The 19,961-nt window shown below is 40.6% G+C and overlaps 1 protein-coding gene across 1 annotated transcript; it reads right to left on the reverse strand.

The window, feature by feature from the left end:
- Nucleotides 1-15,754: 15,754 nt before the first annotated feature.
- LOC100345936 (proline-rich nuclear receptor coactivator 2-like) lies at nt 15,755-17,145 on the reverse strand. The gene has a single exon (XM_002713314.6). The coding sequence runs from the start codon at nt 17,116-17,118 to the stop codon at nt 16,702-16,704; it is 417 nt and encodes a 138-aa protein (XP_002713360.1). The 5' UTR covers nt 17,119-17,145; the 3' UTR covers nt 15,755-16,701.
- Nucleotides 17,146-19,961: the final 2,816 nt, after the last annotated feature.

Raw genomic sequence — 19,961 nt, forward strand, 5'->3', positions numbered from 1 at the left:
GGTGGCTTTACCCACTAGGGTGCAGCACCGACCCTGCATCTACTATTTTTTTTTTCAACTTTTATTTAATAAATATAAATTTCGAAAGTACTTTTGGATTATGGCGGCTTTTCCCCCCATAACTTCCCTCCCACCAGCAACCATCCCATCTCCCACTTCCTTTCCCATCCCATTCTTTATCAAGATTCATTTTCAATTATCTTTATATACAGAAGATCAACTTAGTATATACTAAGTAAAGATTTCAACAGTTTGCACCCACACAGATACACAAAGTATAAAGTATCTCATCTCTGGAAGCCTATACTGTCTCTTTCATAAATGTGAATGCTTATAAAATAGTTTCAAAATAGCCAGCTAAATACCATATTTTGGAGACATTTGATTCAGTAAGCAGTCATTTCAATTTACCTTGTGTCTTAATTAGATTACTAACTTCAGATTAGAGCCTATTAGCGAATTGAGCAAAGACAGCATTTTTAAGTGTCTGGATTCCACATCAATAGCACTGAAAAAGAAACAAACCAAAGGACCTAACTTTTATAATTACTTATTGGAGTCTTTCTTTGGGATATTTACATTTTAGATAGGGTTGGCTTGAATGGTTAGAGGGGGAAAAAAAGAAACCTCCAAGTGAGCCTTGAAATCAGCAACAATACATCCCTGCTTCTGTTTCAATTTATAACATAAGGACAACTGTAGCTGGGGGTTTTATCTAAGTAAAAAAGCCGTTTCCGAATAGGCAGAGGAAAAGAGAGTGCTTAGAAACTTCTATGTTCAGGCTATTTACACCTGTATTTGCAATATTTTCCATTATCTCTACAAAAACAAGCAATGGCCATGTGAACTTTGAATTATCCTTGGTGTAAATTCCCCATCAGTGTAAAAACGTGCACAAGAATGCGATACTTCTGCTCTGAGGTGCTGTTCACAGCATTTAAATCAAAGGGGTGATTTTAATGCTGCAATTCCTATTCACAGGGCACACTACTTCAAATTTCCTAACAGCCATAACCTCAAAGAAAAGGAGGCCATCACCCCGTACTCCAATCTCTCTCATAAATCTTATTCCTCTGGAAACTAGATATTTTAAAACTTTTGTAAACTCAAACCAGGAGTGCTGGGCAGGCTACAAAGCAAAAACAGGAGACCAGAGAGTTCACTTACTGAAGAGATGCCACAAAATACCAAAAAGACAACCGACACGGAAAGATTCTCTCAGCATACATTTCACAACTATTTCTCTGGGAACTGGGGGGAGATTTCACTGCGATATGCGGATATCACACTAGCATAGGTTTAAAACCTTGCTCAGATCCCTCCGCGGCAGAGCTGAACATGAACTCATACGCAGACCTCCCGTGCGCAAGCTGTCGCCCACCGACTGCCATCGTGGGCTCAACCACGTTTATAGCGCTTCTGGAACCAGCTTTTGTATACCGGGAAGTCGACACCAGGCCTCCCAGCAGCTCACTGTTTACTGACAAAGCCATCACGAAAAGCAGTTACCGCTTCCCCAACCCGGGACCCGATGATCGGATGCTTGTGTCGCTCTCCCAGCCCCACTCCAGGTCGTGGCCACCACAGAACCACTGTTGTTTCCGCTCCCAAGTGCTGCTACTCCATCCTCACTTCCCAGAGTCACCAAGGCTGGGAGCTTTTCTTCCGCCCCGCACCAACCTTCAGGAATACAGAATCCAACCACGCAACCTGCACTCACAACTTCCAGGTGGAACGCGGAAGCTGCGGGAAGGGCAGCACAGGCGCAGAACTAAACAGGAAAAGCCTTCCCGTGGTCCTGTGCTAGCGACATCTTTGGAAACGGAGACTACATTTCCCACAAGGCCCTGCGCCAGCCTCTTAGGAACCAAATGGGAACATTTTGTTGTTTCCAGGGCGGTGAACTGATGGCTTAGGACTGGCCTCTATTTACATGATAGCTATGTGTAATTCTAGTTCTTTATTCAATACTTATTTGAAAACCTGGGGAAATTGTGGAACGGATGGAGAAATTCCAATGTGAGCAAAGCACTAATGGCATACACCTGTAATTTTTAAAACGCGGTTAAAATTAACACGTGTCTTTATGTGTAAGGCAGAGAGAAAGATTATGTGTATGAAAGATGGGCGTGGGGTAGACACAGAGCTCCCATTCACTGGTTCACAGACCAAATGCTTCCGTAAGAAATAGCTGGGAGCTGAAGTGGGGAGCCTGTTTCTTATCTAAGTCTCCCATGAAGATGACAGAAACCCAAAAGCTTCAGCCATCACGCTCCCTCCCAGGGCCGTACACTAGCAGAAGGATGAAAAAGGATGAAATCACGAGACAGAGCCAGGGACTGTGACATGGGATACAGATGTCCTAATAGGTATCTTAAGTGTGAGGCCAAATGCCTGCCTCCACTTGTCTATTTTTTACAGAGGCACTATGAAGTATGAAATCATCTATTTTTTAGAGAAGGCTTCCATCCACTGCTTCACTCCCCAAATGGTCACAATGGCTAGGGCTTGGCCAAGCCAAAGATAGGAGCCAGGAGCTTCATCTAGGCTTCCCATGTGGGTGCAGGGGCCCAAGTAGTTGCACCATCTTCCACTGTTTTCCCAGGTGCTTTAGCAGGGAGCCAGATCGAAGTGGAGGAACTGGGACTGAAACTGGCACCCATATGGGATGCCAAGGCCTGCAAGCCAAGGCCTAAACTGCTATCCCATAGCCCCAGCCCCTATTTTCATTTTTTTTACAAACAAGAAGTTTATATATTATAGTGACTATATTCCCACCCCTTAAAATGTTAATTGTTCTTAGAGTACTTAGTTAGTGTACTTTCCCTTACAAAATTCACTCTCCGCTAGAGGCAGTGGTGGATGTTTTCCATATATATGTAAAAGAGTTATCAATCTTTACATGCATTAAATACAGAGAGAAGGTACCTGTGATACCTACTCTCCATCATGTCTGAAAAGACTAAATATGTTCCACTTCCTTTTTTTTCATTCTCAAAACTTGATCAAAGAGTTGCTAAGACTTCTTGCTACCTTCATGTATTCCTCTCACCTCCTCCATGCCACTGAACTTGCTCTGGTAATGGGCATCAGTTTCCACCATACTACTAAAGCAGTATTGTCTTGTCCTCATTAATTTGATTTCTCTGTGGAAGCTGATATTTTCATCAGTATACTTTTATTAGGCTAAGCTTCTGCTTGTGATGCCAGCATCCCATACTGGAGTGCCAGTTCAAGTCCCTGCTTCTCCACTTCCTATGCAGTTCCCTTCTAATGCATCTGGGAAGGCAACAGAGGATGGCCCAAGTGCCACTCAGGTGGGAGACTAGATGAAGTTCCTGCCTCTTGGCTTTGGCCTGGTCCAACACTGGCTGTTGTAGCCATTTGGGGAGTGAATCAGTGGATGGAAAATATTCTCTCTCTCTCTCTCTGTCTCTCCCCCACCCCCATGTCTATTATTCTGCTTTTAAATAAAAGAAAATAAATCTTAAAATAAAATTTATTCTTGGCTATACTTTTTGCCTCCCACCTTTGAAAAGATGACTTGATTGTTTTTGCTGATAATCTTAATTCTGCTGAATCCTTTTTTAAAATTTAATGAATGTATTTTTTTCATAGATACAACTTTAAGAATACACTGGTTCTTTTGCCCATACCCACCCCTCAACTTCTATCCCACTTCCTCTCCCTCTCCCATCTCCTTCTTCATTATGGTTCATTTTTAGTTTGACTTTATATACTGAGGACCAACACCATGCTAAGCATAGACTTCAACAATTTGCACCCCCCCACACACACAAAACATACAGAGTACAGTTTGGGAACAAAATTTGCAGTCGGTTCTCATAATACAACTCATTATGGACGGAGGTCTTATATAGGGAGTAAGTGCACTGTGACTTCTGTTGTTCCTTTAACAATTAACATTCTTATTTGTGATGTCAGTGATCACCTGAGGCTCTTGCCATGGGCCGGCAAGGCTATGGAAGCCTTCTGTGACCATAGACTCCACTGGTATTTAGACATGGGCATAAGCAAAGTGGATGTTCTCTCCTCCCTTCAGAGAAGGAGTACATCCTTCTTTGGCCAGTGCCGCGGCTCACTAGGCTAATCCTCCGCCTTGCGGCGCCAGCACACAGGGTTCTAGTCCTGGTTGGGGCACCAGATTCTGTCCCGGTTGCCCCTCTTCCAGGCCAGCTCTCTGCTGTGGCCAGGGAGTGCAGTGGAGGATGACCCCATGGGAGATCAGGAGAAGCACCTGGCTCCTGCCATCGGATCAGCGCGGTGCGCCGGCCGCAGTGCGCCGGCCACGGCGGCCATTGGAGGGTGAACCAACTGCAAAGGAAGACCTTTCTCTCTGTCTCTCTCTCTCTCACTGTCCACTCTGCCTGTCCAAAAAAAAAAAAAAAGAAAAAGTACATCCTTCTTTGATGACCCTTTCTTTCCACTGAGGTCTCACAGAGGTCCTCTGTGCAGGATATTTTTTGCCATAGTCTTGGCTTTCCAGGCCTGAAATGCTCTCACAGGCCTTTCAGCCAGGCCAAGAAGCCTCAAGGGTTGATTCTGAGGTCAGAGTGTTATTTACAGCGAATGTCATTCTAGGAGTCTGCTGTGTGGACTGCTTCCCATACTAGAGTTTCCTTCCTTTTTAATTCTATTATTATTATCAGGCACTTCATGTTATTTATATGATCACTTTTACACTTAAACCCATCTATATGTTGACTTTGACATTTAATATGATCATTTTCACAGTTAAGATGGCATTTAAACCATCGATTTTTATGGGTTTGGAGTCCTGGGACAGGTTTTTAGGCTGTTCCCTTAGAAGTAAGTCTGGGGGCTGGCGCTGTGGTGCAGCGGGTTAATGCCCTGGCCTGAAGCACTGACATTCCATATGGGCACCGGTTCTAGTCCCAGCTGCTCCACTTCTGATCCAGCTCTCTGCTGTGAAATCAGTACAAGATGGCCCAAGTCCTTGGGTCCCTGCACCAACGTGGGAGACCCTGAGGAGGCTCCTGGCTTCCAAATAAATAAATAAATCTTAAAAAAAAAAAAAAAAAAGAAGTGAGTCTGTAGGACTGTATGCAGAACTATACTGCTTTACAGTTATAGACTACCTCCTCCCTCTCTTACTTTTAACAGGGATCTTTTTTCAATTTACTTAAAATACATATGGTTAACTCTATGTTACATGAGTTCTCTGCTGAATCCTTAAATGACACATTTCATTCTCTTGATATCATAGGTGAAGCAAACAATTTTTTCATGTGTGAGAGACACCAGAATAGAGCAGGAAACAAAGACAGCACAAACCATGCATCACATCTTTGCCTGTTCCTGTCTTGAGTTTTGTTTGGGTCCCAGAGGAACTATAAACCAGAATTGGCTATTTCCATTTCAGAACCTGAGCAGTGTTGCCTCAGATGTGGGTAGGGAAGGCTGACAAAGAGGGGGTGCATCCCAGTGCTCCGCTGAAATGCCCCTGGGCTCATGGGTGCTGGATACCAATTCCACTACAATAGTCTCCCCTAACCTGTGGAAGACATGATCCAAGGGCTGCAGTGGATGCTTAAAGCTGCAGACAGTACTGCATCAAATATGTGATGTTGCTTCCTATACATACTACCTATGACAAAATGTAATTTATAGATCAGGTACAGTAAGTTAACAAGTGCAAGCTTTTGTTTAATATAGTTATAATTGTTCTATTTTATGATTAGATTATTGTACAATTAAATTGAACAATGATAACAATAGTCTTTAATAAAATTTGTGCTTTGAGGTCATTAGTAAGTAAGGATTACTTGAAGACAAGTAATGTGATGACATGACATTCAATTTGATAACCAAGATAAGCAGCATGGATATACTGGAGAAAGGAGTTGTTCATGCCTTGAGTGAGATACATTAGTTTCCATCACATTCCTCAGAAGGTTATGAAATAAAAGCATGAATTTGTTATTTCTGAAATTTTCCATTTAGTATTTTTAGATCATCAGTTGACCATAGGTAATTGAACTTGCAGAAAGTGAACCTGTGAGTCATAGGGAAATGCCTGTATTTGATCTCTATCCCTGGCTGAACAAAAAATAAAAAATAAATCATCTCGGTGGACTGAAACACATGCTGCTTGTTTGCTCTTTACCAACTCCTGAGTGATATCTGATGGCCTAGCATGATCAGGCAGGAGGGCAATGAAACCCTAGCCTATCAAACTATCAAAACAGATGGATATTTGAGGCACAGCCCTATGGAAATCACTATGGGAATGCGAGGGTTTTTGTATCATTGCCCATCGCAAGACCATTATTCAAGGTTCAAAAGCTGAATGGAATTGACAATCAGATCCCCATGTGCTTGCTTAAGTTTTATACTTTGGGTCAGTAAAATTGGGATATTGCAGCAGTGCAGAGATGGGCTGAATCCAGACACACGCTTTATGTACCATCTTTATATTTTGTACTTGTTCCACTATTGCATATTGGAATTCGATAACTTATTTTTGATTTTACAAAGGTCCATAGCAGGGCAAATTTGCTTTGAGTCTCAGATGAGATTTAGCACATGGACTTTTGAGTTAAAACTTAACTTAGTTTAGATTTTGGAACTCTTGGGGATACAGTGAATGCATTTTATATTGTGAGATGGTCAAAAGAGTATTTGGAGGCAAGGGGAAGAACACTATGATTCAGATATAGTTTAGAACCTGAATATCTCCCAAAGGGCCGTGTGTTAAAGGGTTGGTCCCCAGGGTAGTGCTATTGAGAGATGGTGGAACCTTCAGAAGGTGAGCCTAGGGGAGGTTCTTAGGTCATTAAGCATACTCCCCAGAAGGTAATTATCATGACAAGGAAAGGTTATAAAGCATAAATGGGACCCAGCTTCTCTGTCTCTCTCTTTCTCTCTCTCCCCTTCATCTTCTTTATCTACATCATGTGGTCCTTCCTCTGCATGCACTCTGCCATTATGTTCCACCATTCTCTCTAGATGCCAAATCAACTGAATAATCTGATCTTGGAAATCAGTCTCCCAAACTGTGAGTCAAAATATTTTTCTTTCATAATAGCTGTGTCAGGAATTCCATTATAGTAATGAAAAGTTGACAAATGCACTGTGCCATGTCATTTGGATTTTCAGCCTCCAAAACTGTAAGATAAATAAAACTCTCCCTATAAAGAGATTGCCTCTCCCAAGAAATTATTATTTAATATTACAATAATTTACCATAACAATAACAAAAAATGAAAAGTGGAAAAGATCATGCCTTGGCAAGAATGTGGAGCAAGGAAACTCTTGTAGGCTGCTGGGGGAATATAGATTGGAACCATTTTTTTGTAAAAGTGCTTATAAAAGTATTTATTGAGCTGAATATGTACCTTTCATATGATTCAGAAATGTCACTCTTAGGTACATGTTCAAGAGAAATTAAAATAAATTTCTGTTAGAACATACAAAAAAATTTATGGCACTGTTGTTCATAAGTGAAACATTAGAAAATATCCAGGTTTCCATCATAGATTAACATATTATGAAATACTCAAACAATATAATAATTCACATCAGTGAGAATACATAACCTAAAACTGTGGGCAATGATAAATGCTAATCTCACAAGCATTATATTGGGGGCAGGAAGCCAAGCATGAAAAAGAACAAGCTATATGATTCCAGGAGTTTTTCTTCTAGCCTCCCAATACAGTTTGAGGCAGAAGAATATTGACAATCCATTTACTTTTGTTTAAGGTTCTTGGTGTCCTCTCACATTATCTTAACCTCAAAAGCAAAGCAGGTTTCCTCTGAGTCCTCGAAAAGTTAGCAACTAAATATAAGATCAAAGACAAATACTATATCTAATGGACAGGCAATTGGGTTTGAGTGATTCAAGCAAGAATTCTAAATATCTCAATCTGCTGTAAATTCCAAGAAAGTCATTAAGTCATCTTGATAATCAACATGGCCAATGTGAAAAAAAAAAACAACTGTCACTTTGACTGGCTTTCTAAAATGTGCTAGAAACTGAAATTACCACATTAATACAACTCAAATATTCCTCACAATTTATTCTAGAAAATTCAGAAATATAAACATATACATTTATACACACCCCCATATGGCTCTGCAATGTTCTTCTTTCTCATCACCAAAGAACCCAGTAGTCAGCAAAATGGATTTAGTAGAGGGTAAGTGGGAAAGATACCACAAATCAATTGATATAATTCTAACCAAAAAGAGAAATCTGCAAGCCTTTTAGTGATTTATTTTTCTGAATTAACATGTCTAACCATCTTTCTCCTCTTCGGTGGGAAGGCTCAATTTTGTTAATATGTCAGTTATCTACGCAGTAGTTGACATGTTCAATGCAATGCTGGTCAAAACCCAGGCAGGATTTTAAAAAGAAATTGTCACAAGATTCATACAGAAATGTAAAACCTAGACTATCAAAAACAACTTTGTATAGGAGAAGCAAAGTTGGAGGACCAACAGTGCCTCTTGCTCAGATCCATTACCAATGTATGGTATGAAGAGACTGTGCTACCAGTGACAAGTTAGACAATATCACAGGAATAGGAGAAAGAATCCAGTAATAGGGGCCAGCTCTGTGGCGCAGCGGGTTAAAGCCCTGGCCTGAAGCACCAGCATCCCATATGGTTGCCAGTTCTAGTCCTGGCTGCCCACTTCCTATCCAGCTCTCTGCTATGCCCTGGGAAAGCAGTAGAAGATGGCCCAAGTGCTTGGGCCCCTGCACCCATGTGGGAGACCTGGAAGAAGCTCCTGGCTCCTGGCTTCAGATCAGCACAGCTCCAGCCTTTGTGGCCATCTGGGGAGTGAACCAGCAGATGGAAGACCTCTCTCTCTCTCTCTCTCTCTACCTCTCTCCATAACTCTTTCAAATAAATAAAATAAATCTTTTAAAAAAAGAATCCAGTAATAGATCTAAGCTTACATGAATAACTGATTTTCAACACAAGTGTAAAAGTAATTCAATGGAGAAAGTACAGTGTGCTTAAATAATGTAAACAGATGGACATTTATGCACAAATATAGTCTGTGTTCCATATGTGGCATCAACTCATAAAACTATTATAAGGCACATGTTAGTATCCTGAAATTGTGTCATTTTGTTTATGTTTTTAGCTTAAGTATTAGCTAAGGACAAAGCATTCTGAATAACATACAAAGCGAAATACATGATTTAACTTTGTGTTTTAACAAATGCTTTACCAGTTGATCCAGCCTGAATTCTTAAACAATGCACAGGTGTGGAAACATCAAATCTATAGCATATTAAATTATGCAATATGTGGGGAGCAGCCCGGACTGGACTGAGTTACTGGAATTAAGACTTATTCTATGCATCTGCTCTCCCACAATGTGGCGCTGGGAGAGAAGTAAACAGCTTCCGCACAGCTGCCTCCAGTTCAACCAATAAACTGTAGGACTTGCTCCTGATTGGAGAGCAGCGTACTCGGCGTGTGGGCAGCCGAGTTGGGATTGGCGGAGGAGGACTATAAAGGAGGAGAGAGACGGCATGCACGAGGGAACATCTAAGGGGAACATCTAGCTGAAGGAACACCTGTGCAGCCCCCGAGAAGAGCCGGCCGGCGGTGTGCCGCTCCCCTGCGGAAGTGGGGAAAGCGGCCAGGGGGAACCGCCCTTCCACGGAGGTGGAAGGGACAGTAGCCAACCCGGGAAGAACCAGCAGCAAACCCGGGGAGGGCCGAGCAGACAGAAAGAACAGCGCAGGGTCCTGTGTCGTTCCTCCACGAAGAGGGGGAGCGACACAATATTTCTGGGTCTACTTGTGAGCTATTTCCTTTATATGTTAGACATTCTATCCAGCTATAAAATTTATGGGACTTCATTAATAACAGGTATTAATGGATGTTTTCCAGGATCAAATCCAAGCCTTTCTTACCCCAAATCCTGTGTCTCTAACCACTGTTTTTACATTGAGTGTCCTTTTGTTTTAGGGTTGAGACTCACAAAGGAAAGAGATTCACCTCAGGACCCAAGGTCAGATGATGGGTCTATAAGGGTCTTACAGATCTGATGGTTCCAATTCTTTATCTAGCTTACCCATTGCTCTTCTATTTCTTCTTCTTGAGGCACAATAAGGAAGTTTTTACCCATGTTACAGTAGGATGAAGAGACCACAAAGCACTTGGAACCAAGACAATGATAAGGTTGTGTTCCAAATCTTAGAGAGCAGAAGTTTTTCTCTGGGAACCAACAATTTCTCTGATAAGAATCTGTTTTAAAGCTACAATGCAAAAAGTCAAAAAGAGAAAGACACAAGGCTTTTCCTAGTACAATAATTTATAAGAGCACAAGACTACAAATAAGATATGTGTTTGTCAATAAGTAATTGATTATATAATGTAAGGTATATCAAATCCTTAAAGCAAAAATAGAACCTCAGTTATGTTGTAAGCTTCAGGCTATATGGTAAGGCAAAGAAATCAAGCTGCAGAAAAATTGTTGCCTTGTTGCTGTTCAGTATGGTACACTAGCCACATGTGACTATTTAAATTTAAGTAGATTACATTTAGATGAAATGAGAAATTCAGTCCCCTTATGACACACAGCACATTTCAATTGCCATGGGGAGCTAGCGACTACTGTCTTGGACAACGTAGATAATTTCTCATGGACTCCACTTGTCTATAATAAGCCAACTTTTAGCTATAAAACTGGAGAGAACCAATATGATTATTTACACTTATATTTTAAAAATTTAAAAGTTAAAACAATTTTCATAAACACGATCACCCATATGGTGATGGAGTAGTGAGTGAGAAAAAAAGGCAATCAGGTATATACTCTGAAAAACAAAATACATTTTGGCTGGATTCAAATGTAGAAAAGCAGAAGAAAAACCACCAACTCAGTAGTAATCATCAACTCTAGACTCCACGTTGAAGACTAAAATGTTCCCTACTAAAAGGAACCAGCCTCTCTCAGAGGAATGGTTGATTCCAGGTATGGGGTAGAAATTTCACCAAATGGTTATGGACCAAAGTATTACACCAGAAAGCATTCCAAAATACCCAAAGCCAAGGTAAAAGGGCTCCCAATACACAAAGTCAGAACAATTGAAATGGCAGATAACATAGCCACACTAGATTGAAACAGAACAGGTATAGAAATACCTAGAACTAAAGAAGACATTAGGAAAAAAAAATATAAGGTAAAATTAATTCACTGCTCTCCTTTGGAGGATCCTAGGGGAACAGCTCATCATTCTGAAAACTGGAAAGAGAATCCATCCTAACCTTCCTCTGCATAACATAGTATGAAAAGGTTGATGAGGGGAAGTTTATTTTATAGAAGAAGTACAGCTAACAAATGAAAAATAAATTATAAAATTAGAATATCAAACATGATGAATTTTTCCTTACTTTTTTTTTTTCTGTAGTTACGTATCCAGTTCTCAGAGCATAAAAGAAAAATGAGCTTTTTCTTCCTTTCATGGAGGGCACTCACTTCAGCACAGGGACAGGCTGTCCTTGCTGTCTGGAGTCTATCCCTATCCTTGCCCAGAGAATGATCCCCTTTCCACCCAGACTGAGGAGTGGACCACAGCCACTCCCTCCCACCTTCCTGCTCTGTGATGAGCAAGACACAGTCCTGGTTTCTGTCAGAGGTGGCACCAACGTACCATCACTACTAATGGAGTGGGGGTGAGTGCAAGGAGGAAAAGGTACACAGCTTCACTTAAAACTCAATTTGTGAACTTATGTACTGAATGATTCTAATTCTGAGGAGGAAAAAAAAAGTTCAAAAGATGATGAAAACATGTGCTTTGGAACATCCACACAACAAAACTCCAGGTAGTCTTAGTGCCATTGGCAGTCACTGGTGGACAGGTAGAACAGGGAAGGCAGGGGGCAAGAGAGAGGATGGGAGTGCTGATGTGGGATTTGGGCAGCTGTGTCCACAGAACTCTAAAGAGAGGATGACTGAACAAAAGACAAAGCAAAAACAAACCACAAAAAGTAAAACAAACAGAACAAAAAAGTAAACACAATAAAGAATAACAGAGAGGGTGGGGTTAGATCTGAGAAGCCCATCCAGGCCTAAGGTAATAACAGGTGATTGCCCTGGTCTCTGAAAGGAACCTCCATACAATTTGAACACCTCAAACTGCACTGATGAGGGAAGAGACAAATCAGTGACTGAGTTGTAGATATGAGATCAACAGCAGAGAGAACTGCTTAATATACATGTAGATTTTCCAAACAGAATTGGTATCATAGTAAGCAAATCACTTTGTAATATTTCTAATTTCTTCCAGAATGTAGTCCAACATGGGGTGGGCATTTGGCCTAACAGTTAAGGTGTCCTTGCACCACATTCAAATACCTGGGTCCAATACCTGGCTTCAATTTCTGACTCCAGCTTCCTGCTAATACAGACTTAGGGAAGCAGGGGTGATAGACCAAGTAATTGAGTTCCTATCTATATGGACATATAGATTGCATTCCAAATTCCCAGCTTCAGCCTTCCCTAACCTGGCTGTTGTGGCGATTGAGGAGTGAATCAGCTGATGAGTGCTATCTCACCCTCTCCCTCTCATAAGTTTTTAAAAAATAAGACAAAAAATTTGGGTGGGCATGAGACCAAGACACCACTTGGGATTTCTGCATCACGTATCAGAGTACCAGATTTCAAGTACCAGTTTTGCTCCTGATTCCACTTTCCTGCTAATGTGCTTGAGTAGTTGAGTCTTGCCACTTATGTGGGAGACCTGGCTTGAGTTTCAGGCTCCTGGCTTTGAGCGGGACCAGCCCTGGCTGTTTCCAGGCATTAAGGGGAGTGAATGAGCAGATTGAAGATTTCTGACTGTCTATCCGTCTCCCCCACCACCGACTTTCAAACAAATAAGTAAAAGTTTAAAAGTCAAAAAAAGAAAGACAGTTTTGATATTTTATGGCAGCCTTAGCCAAGACTGTAACTCTGAGAGTAGACCAGGGGATGGAGCCAGGGAAGGCAGGAATGGAGATTGGGACCTTGACTTAATGGGATCAGAGCTTTCTGCAGCAATCACTCTGTTCCATCGGTTTTCTGTGTTCTAACAAATTTACATTTTAGGGGACTTCTAAACCAGAGCTTGGAATTCCAGGCATGGCCCAAACTGACAACAAGGCTGCAACTATGTATTTGAGGTGGTAGAGCAGGAAACACATACACACGTGTAATCAATTATTTTCAAATCCAATTTTGTTTGCCACAGGAAATTGAGTATAATTAGTGTTTCCCCAAATTAAGGAATATATGAGTATCTTACTTTTGTCAATCAGTTCTCAATAATTTTGTCCCAGATATTTTATCAAGAGAGTTTTTCTATATATACAATTACAAATACACAAAAGCACATTTATAAATGGAAATTAATCTGTATCTCTCAATGGTCTGACTCCTACCCCTGAGACAATCTGACCTGCTGTCAACAGAATGGTGCATACTCTCCAGATGTGTTTCTGTAAGGGAAGTATAAAGGAACACATAGACCTCTGCACACACATAATCTTTTCTAAAACTGCAACCACAGGACTCATCTTCTGCTGCCATTTGTGTTTTCCACTTAATACAAACCCTCAGAATTGAAAAATACTTGCATTGTACAAATTCAGTGGATTTGTCAGTTTTTACAAAGATTTATCTATTTAAAAGGCAAAATGACAGATGAGTGTGGAAAGAGAGAAAAAGAGAGATTTTCCATCTCCTGGTTCCCTCCCCAAATGGCCACAACAGCCAGTGCCAGGCCAGGCCAAACTAGGAGTCTGGAACTCCACGTGGGTCTTCCACATATACGGAAGAGGCCCGAACACATTGGTAATACTCCACTGATTTCCCAGGTGCATTAGCAGGGAGCTGGATCAGAAGCAGAGCGGCCAGGACTTGAAATAGAGCTCCGACATGGATGCCAGCATCACAGGCAGTTACCTAACCCACCACAACATTGGGCCTGGTTTTGTCAAATTCTTTTTTTTTTTTTTACTTTTTTAATTTGTGTTTTTTTTTTCCTTTTTTTATTTAGTAAATATAAATTTCCAAAGTACAGTTTATGGATTACATTGGCTCCCCCCCCCATAATTTCACTCCCACTCGCACCCCTCCCATCTCCTGCTCCCTCTCCCACTCCATTCACATCAAGATTCATTTTCAATTATCTTTATATACAGAAGATTGATTCAGTATATATTAAGTAAAGATTTCATCAGTTTGCACCCACACAGAAACACAAAGTGTAAAAATACTGTTTCAGTACTAGTTATAGCATTACTTCACATTGGACAACACATTAAGGACAGATCCCACATGAGAAGCAAATACACAGTGACTTCTGTTGTTGACTTAACAATTTGACACTCTTGTTTATGGCGTCAATAATCTCCCTAGGCTCTAGTCATGAGTTGCCAAGGCTATGGAAGCCTTTTGGGTTCACCGACTTCGATCTTATTCCGACAGGGTCATAGTCAAAATGGAAGTTCTCTCCTCCCTTCAGAGAAAGGTACCTCCTTCTTTGATGGCCCCGTTCTTTCTACTGGGATCTCACTCGCAGAGATCTTTCATTTAGGTCTTCTTCTTTTTTTTTTTCCCCTAGAGTGTCTTGGCTTTTCATGCCTAAAATACTCTCATGGTCTCTTCAGCCATATCCGAATGCCCTAAGGGCTGATTCTGAGGCCAGAGTGCTATTTAGGACATCTGCCATTCTATGAGTCAAATTCTAACATGTCGATTTATTATGTTTTTAAATAAGTTCTCTGGTGAAAGCACTCTTTAATTTGTCTTCCCCTTAGCATGTTATACAAAATGCGAATGTTAACAAAATAAGACTATCTACGTGTAGTTTTCAAGTATTTTCTTTAAAGTGCTCCTCTCTCAAGAGACTCACAGAGGCAGAGGTCTCTCTAACTCTGCTTCCCCACACAACATGCACAAAGCTACTGATTAAGGTCAGAAAAGACATAGGGAGACTACACTGCAGCAAACCAAAGACAGTACAACTTAACCAAACTTACACTCCATGACATGTCTTCAAGATAAAGTTATTTACTATAAAAGTTACCTTATAAAAGTCGTAGAGGGATGACACTGAGGTGCAGTGCATGAAGCCTCTGTCCACAGTGTTGGCATTCCATATGGGTACCGGTTCAAGTCTTGGCTGCACCACTTCTTTTTTTTTTGGGGGGGGGGAGGAAAAAGTTTATTTTTTAATTTCATGCTTCAAATTCATATTATGTACATGAAGTACTATATAAACTTGTCTTTAGGCTATTCGAATATTTGAGTTGGACATTAATTTATCTGACATATTTGAGGAAATAAAACTTGATCACTCTTATGAACATGAAGTTAGGTGAAAAAATAGGGCATTAATTCTTGATCAACAGTGTAACTGGCTTAATTTTTAAGTTTTATTTTGAATTTACCTTTCAAAATGTACCTAGGTATTATATGCAAGAAATGCTTTTATATAATAGGTTGTCCCCTGGATTACTTATTCCACAAAACTCCACTGGTACTACACATTTCAAGTGTTTTTGAATCATAGAACCTAAGAATTTGTGAAAACCAAAAGGAACCTTTAAGACTGGAGGAACTCTACAACAGCTCAACTTGGGGCTTGATTGGAGATGGGGGAGAGGGTGTTCCTGTACTGCATTTCACATCTCTCAAAAATAGGAAGTGTTTTAGCAGCTTAAAGCTTTTTCAGTTATATTATAAAACTCATTACAAACTAGGATTTCCTCTGAAATATAGTTTACATCCAAATCAGTCATTACATACACTGGCACTTCAGCACAGGGGCAAACTAAAAACATTTCAGACCTTTAAAATTAGGCCATAGTATAAAAAACAATCCATGGTCTTACATTCAGCAAGTTCATACCAAAATACTCTTTGTAAGATAAAAGCCAAGAAAACTTTACATATGCTACAAGATTACATGTATTTACATGGCTCTTTCTTCCCTAGACAAGTTTCACATTATACAGTTCCCCACTTTAAGCAAGCTTTGCAGGGATGTTAAGATCACTGACAGAATAGCTTGTGCGGTGCTATAATACAAAATATGTATTTGAAAGCTATTGAATGACCATCAAATACTGTTCCTATAAAAAATGGTTTGGATGCATTCATTGGCAGACACCTATTGAACTGCAGTTAAAGAAGGCTGATGGGTAAACTTGTGCCCTTCCCATTCACCACTGCATAATCCACTGAACTGTAACTTATTAAGGAAAATTCACATTTTCTTTTGGCAGTGCTTTGGGTTATTGACATTACTAGTTTGTTTCTAGAACATAAACTTTCAAAGGTTCAACTAGTTTTTGATCCTTGTGTTAGGTGATTAATTTGATTCACTGACCTTAAGCAGCTCACTACTGATCCATGAATGATAATGGTAACTACTTTCCCCCAACAGACAATAGAAAACTTATTTCTTTTGCCCTCCCCTAAATCTAAATGAATGAGAATCCAAACTTTAATGGTTTCACCTCAAAGTTACTCAATTGAGGACACTTAGTAGGAAGTACAATTATTTAGTTACCTTAAGTTGCACTGATACTACCATTATATCACAGTGCACACAAAACAAATGAGATATATGCTTATACTAATCAGTTTTACACAAACTCCCTAGTCAAATTTGTTTCAGGCCAATTTAAACATTAGCACTTAGCAGTTTTATACCTGTACTTTAAGTAAGGTTTTAAGTTGAAAGGTCATTATTTCTTTATCTGAAGGATTAAAGGAAACAGGAACCCAGTGGCTAGGTGGTTTGGGAAGAACACTCGGTGATGGCGGCTCACTGAATTTGGCTCCAGCATAGTTCTGATTGGCTTGTGGCTTAAAAAGTAAGCTAGGACTTGACAAGTTCGCGTTCCAGTTTTGATTATTTGGGAAGTTTTTGTTCTTCCCTCCGTTTTGCATGGCCTGCCATGTGGCTGCTGACGAGTTGTAACCATATCCTCTTTCTTTTTTCTTATGAACAATCTTCATCTGGGAATTCTGATCCTTGGTCTTCTGTCTGTTAAGCCGCTGTTGGTTCTTACTATTTCTAGACTGAGGGGCTGGAATGTTATACCTCTCTCCACCACCCATCTTCAGCTTCTTTGTCACCTTTCAGTCGGCTGCACCACTTCTGATCCAGCTCTCTGCTATGGCCTGGGAAAGCAATGGAAGATGACCCAAGTCCTTGAGCCCCTACACCAGCATGGGAGATCCAGAAGAAGCTCCTGGCTCCTGGCTTTGTATTGGCCCAGTTCCAGCCTTTGCTGCCACTTGGGGAGCGAACCAGCAGATGGAAGACCCCCCCCCCCCGCCCGTGTAACTCTGCCTTTCAAATAAATAAATTAAAAAAAAGAATGTGTTAGAGACACTAATCCACCAGATGTGCACATCTCAATGTAGGGATCTGCAAGTATGAGATACAAAGTAACATGGAGACTACAAAGCAAACAGCAGATCCCAAGGGAAAATATTAACAACTTGATATGACAAATTCACAAGAATGATTATAAGGTAAAATAATGAAACTCAAGACCATACAAAAAGATAATTCAAGTAAATTAGGAAACCAAGTCACTACATGAGTAAGAAATTCAGCAAAGTGAGAGAAATCAGAAAAAAAAATCAAATGGAAACGTTGGATATGAGGTACTCAGTAAGTCAAATAAAATACAAAGTTGAAAACCTCAACAGATTGAAGAAGGGTCTTTTGAAATATCCTAGTCAAATAAACAAACAGAAAAGGAATGAAGGTAGTCTCTGATATTTATACCAGTCAGTGAACAAATTAGCTCATTCCAGGGGTTCCAGAAAACACATAGAAGGAAAAAACCATAAAAGCACTCTCAATTAAATAACAGAAGAAAACATTCCAAATTTGGAGAAAGATATTGACATCTAGATACAGAAGCTCCAAAGGACCTCAAAATAGACAATAATGGAAAAAATTTTCAATGTGATATATTGTAGACAACCTGTCAAAATTATAAGGAGAGAATTCTAAACACTACAAGAGAAAAGTGACAAGTCATGTTTAAGTGAACCTTTACCAGGCTAACAACAGATTTCTCAGGAGCAGCCTTATAGTCCAGAAGGTAATGGAAGGATGTTTTCCAATTTCTGAAGGGGAAAAAAAATTCAGCAAAGAATCCTCCAGCAAAGCTATTCTTCAGAAATAAAAGTGAAATAGAAACTTTTCAGGACAAACAAAAACTGAGGGAATTAATCACTACCAGAACAGCCTTACAAAAGGTGCTTAAAGAAAGTTTGTATCTACAAGCAAAAGAAAAATAATGACCACCAAGAAAACCTGAAGGTATAAAGCTGAAAAGCATAGGGCCATTGCAGTGGCCTAAAAGATAAAGGCGCCGCCTGCTGTGCCAGCATCCCATACGGGTGCCGGTTCGAGTCCCAGCAGTAGAAGATGGCCCAAGTCCTTGGACCTCTGCACCTGAGTGGGAGACTTGGAAGAAGCTCCTGGCTCCTGGCTCTGGATCGGCTCAGCTCTAGCCATTGTAGCCATTTGGGGACTGAAAGCTCTGGCCATTGTGGCCATTTGGGGAGTGAACCAGTGGATGGAAGACCCCTCTCTGCCTCTGGCTCTCTATAACTCTGCCTAAATAAATTATCTTTTTTTCTAAAAAATGGAAAAATAGAAAACAATCAAATCTTATCAATAAAGCAAACCATCAAACCACAAAGATGAACAATAAGAAAAAGAAAACGGGTATTCAAAGCACACAGAAGAAAGTTAACAAAATACAAAAGTGTTTACTCATCAAGACTAACTTTCAATGTAAATGGACTTATTTCCCCTAATGAAAAGATATAAATTGGATAAAAAAATCAAGACCTTACAGTGTTCTGCCTATAAGCAAATCACTTCACCAGTAAAGACATACATGGAGAAAAAGTGACAGGATGGAAAAAGATGCTCTGTGCAGGTGAAAACCAAAAGCAAGCATGAGGAGTCACGTTCATACCAGACAAACAGACATTTGGACAAAAAGGGTAAAAGGTGAATAAGAATGCCACTAAATAGTACCCAAGAATCAATTCAAGAAGAAGGTGTGACTGGAGATGCTTATGCACTTAATGGTGGGGTGCCCAATTACATAAAACAATCATGAGACCTAAAGGCTCAAAAACAGTAATAATGGGGATTTCATCATCCTTTTTTTTTTTTAAGATTCATTTATTTATTTGAAAGTCAGAGTTACAGAGAGAGAGAGAGAGAGAGAGAGAGAGAAAGAGAGAGAGAGGTCTCCCATCCTCTGGTTTACTCCCCAGTTGGCTGCAACAGGTGGAGCTGTGCCAATCTGAGCCAGGAACCAGGAGCTTCTTCTGGGTCTCCCACATGGGTGCAGGGGTCCAAGGACTTGGGCCATCCTCCACTGCCTTCCCAAGCCACAGCAGAGAGCTGGATTGGAAGTAGAACAGCTGGGACATGAACCAGGACCCATATAGGATGCTGGCACTGCAGGCGGTGGCTTTACTCATCATCCACTTTCATCAATGGACAGATCAGTCAGACAGAAGATCACAGAAATATTCGAGTTAAACTATACTATATACAGACCCAAAGAACCTGAAGGACGTATACAGAACATCTCATCCAACAGCTGCAGAATGCACTTTCATCAGTACATGAAATTATGTAGTCAACTATATATTAAGCCACAAAAAACGCAACAAATTCTTTTTTTTTTTTTTTTTTTTTTTTTTTTTTTTGACAGGCAGAGTGGATAGGGAGAGAGAGAGACAAAGAGAAAGGTCTTCCTTTGCCATTGGTTCACCCTCCAATGGCCGCCGTGGCCGGCGCACCATGCTGATCCGAAGGCAGGAGCCAGGTGCTTCTCCTGGTCTCCCATGGGGTGCAGGGCCCAAGCACTTGGGCCATCCTCTACTGCACTCCCTGGCCACAGCAGAGAGCTGGC

Source organism: Oryctolagus cuniculus, chromosome 10, assembly GCF_051225735.1.
Source record: "Oryctolagus cuniculus isolate XC-2025 breed Fujian yellow rabbit chromosome 10, ASM5122573v1, whole genome shotgun sequence".
Taxonomy (NCBI): Eukaryota; Metazoa; Chordata; class Mammalia; order Lagomorpha; family Leporidae; genus Oryctolagus; species Oryctolagus cuniculus.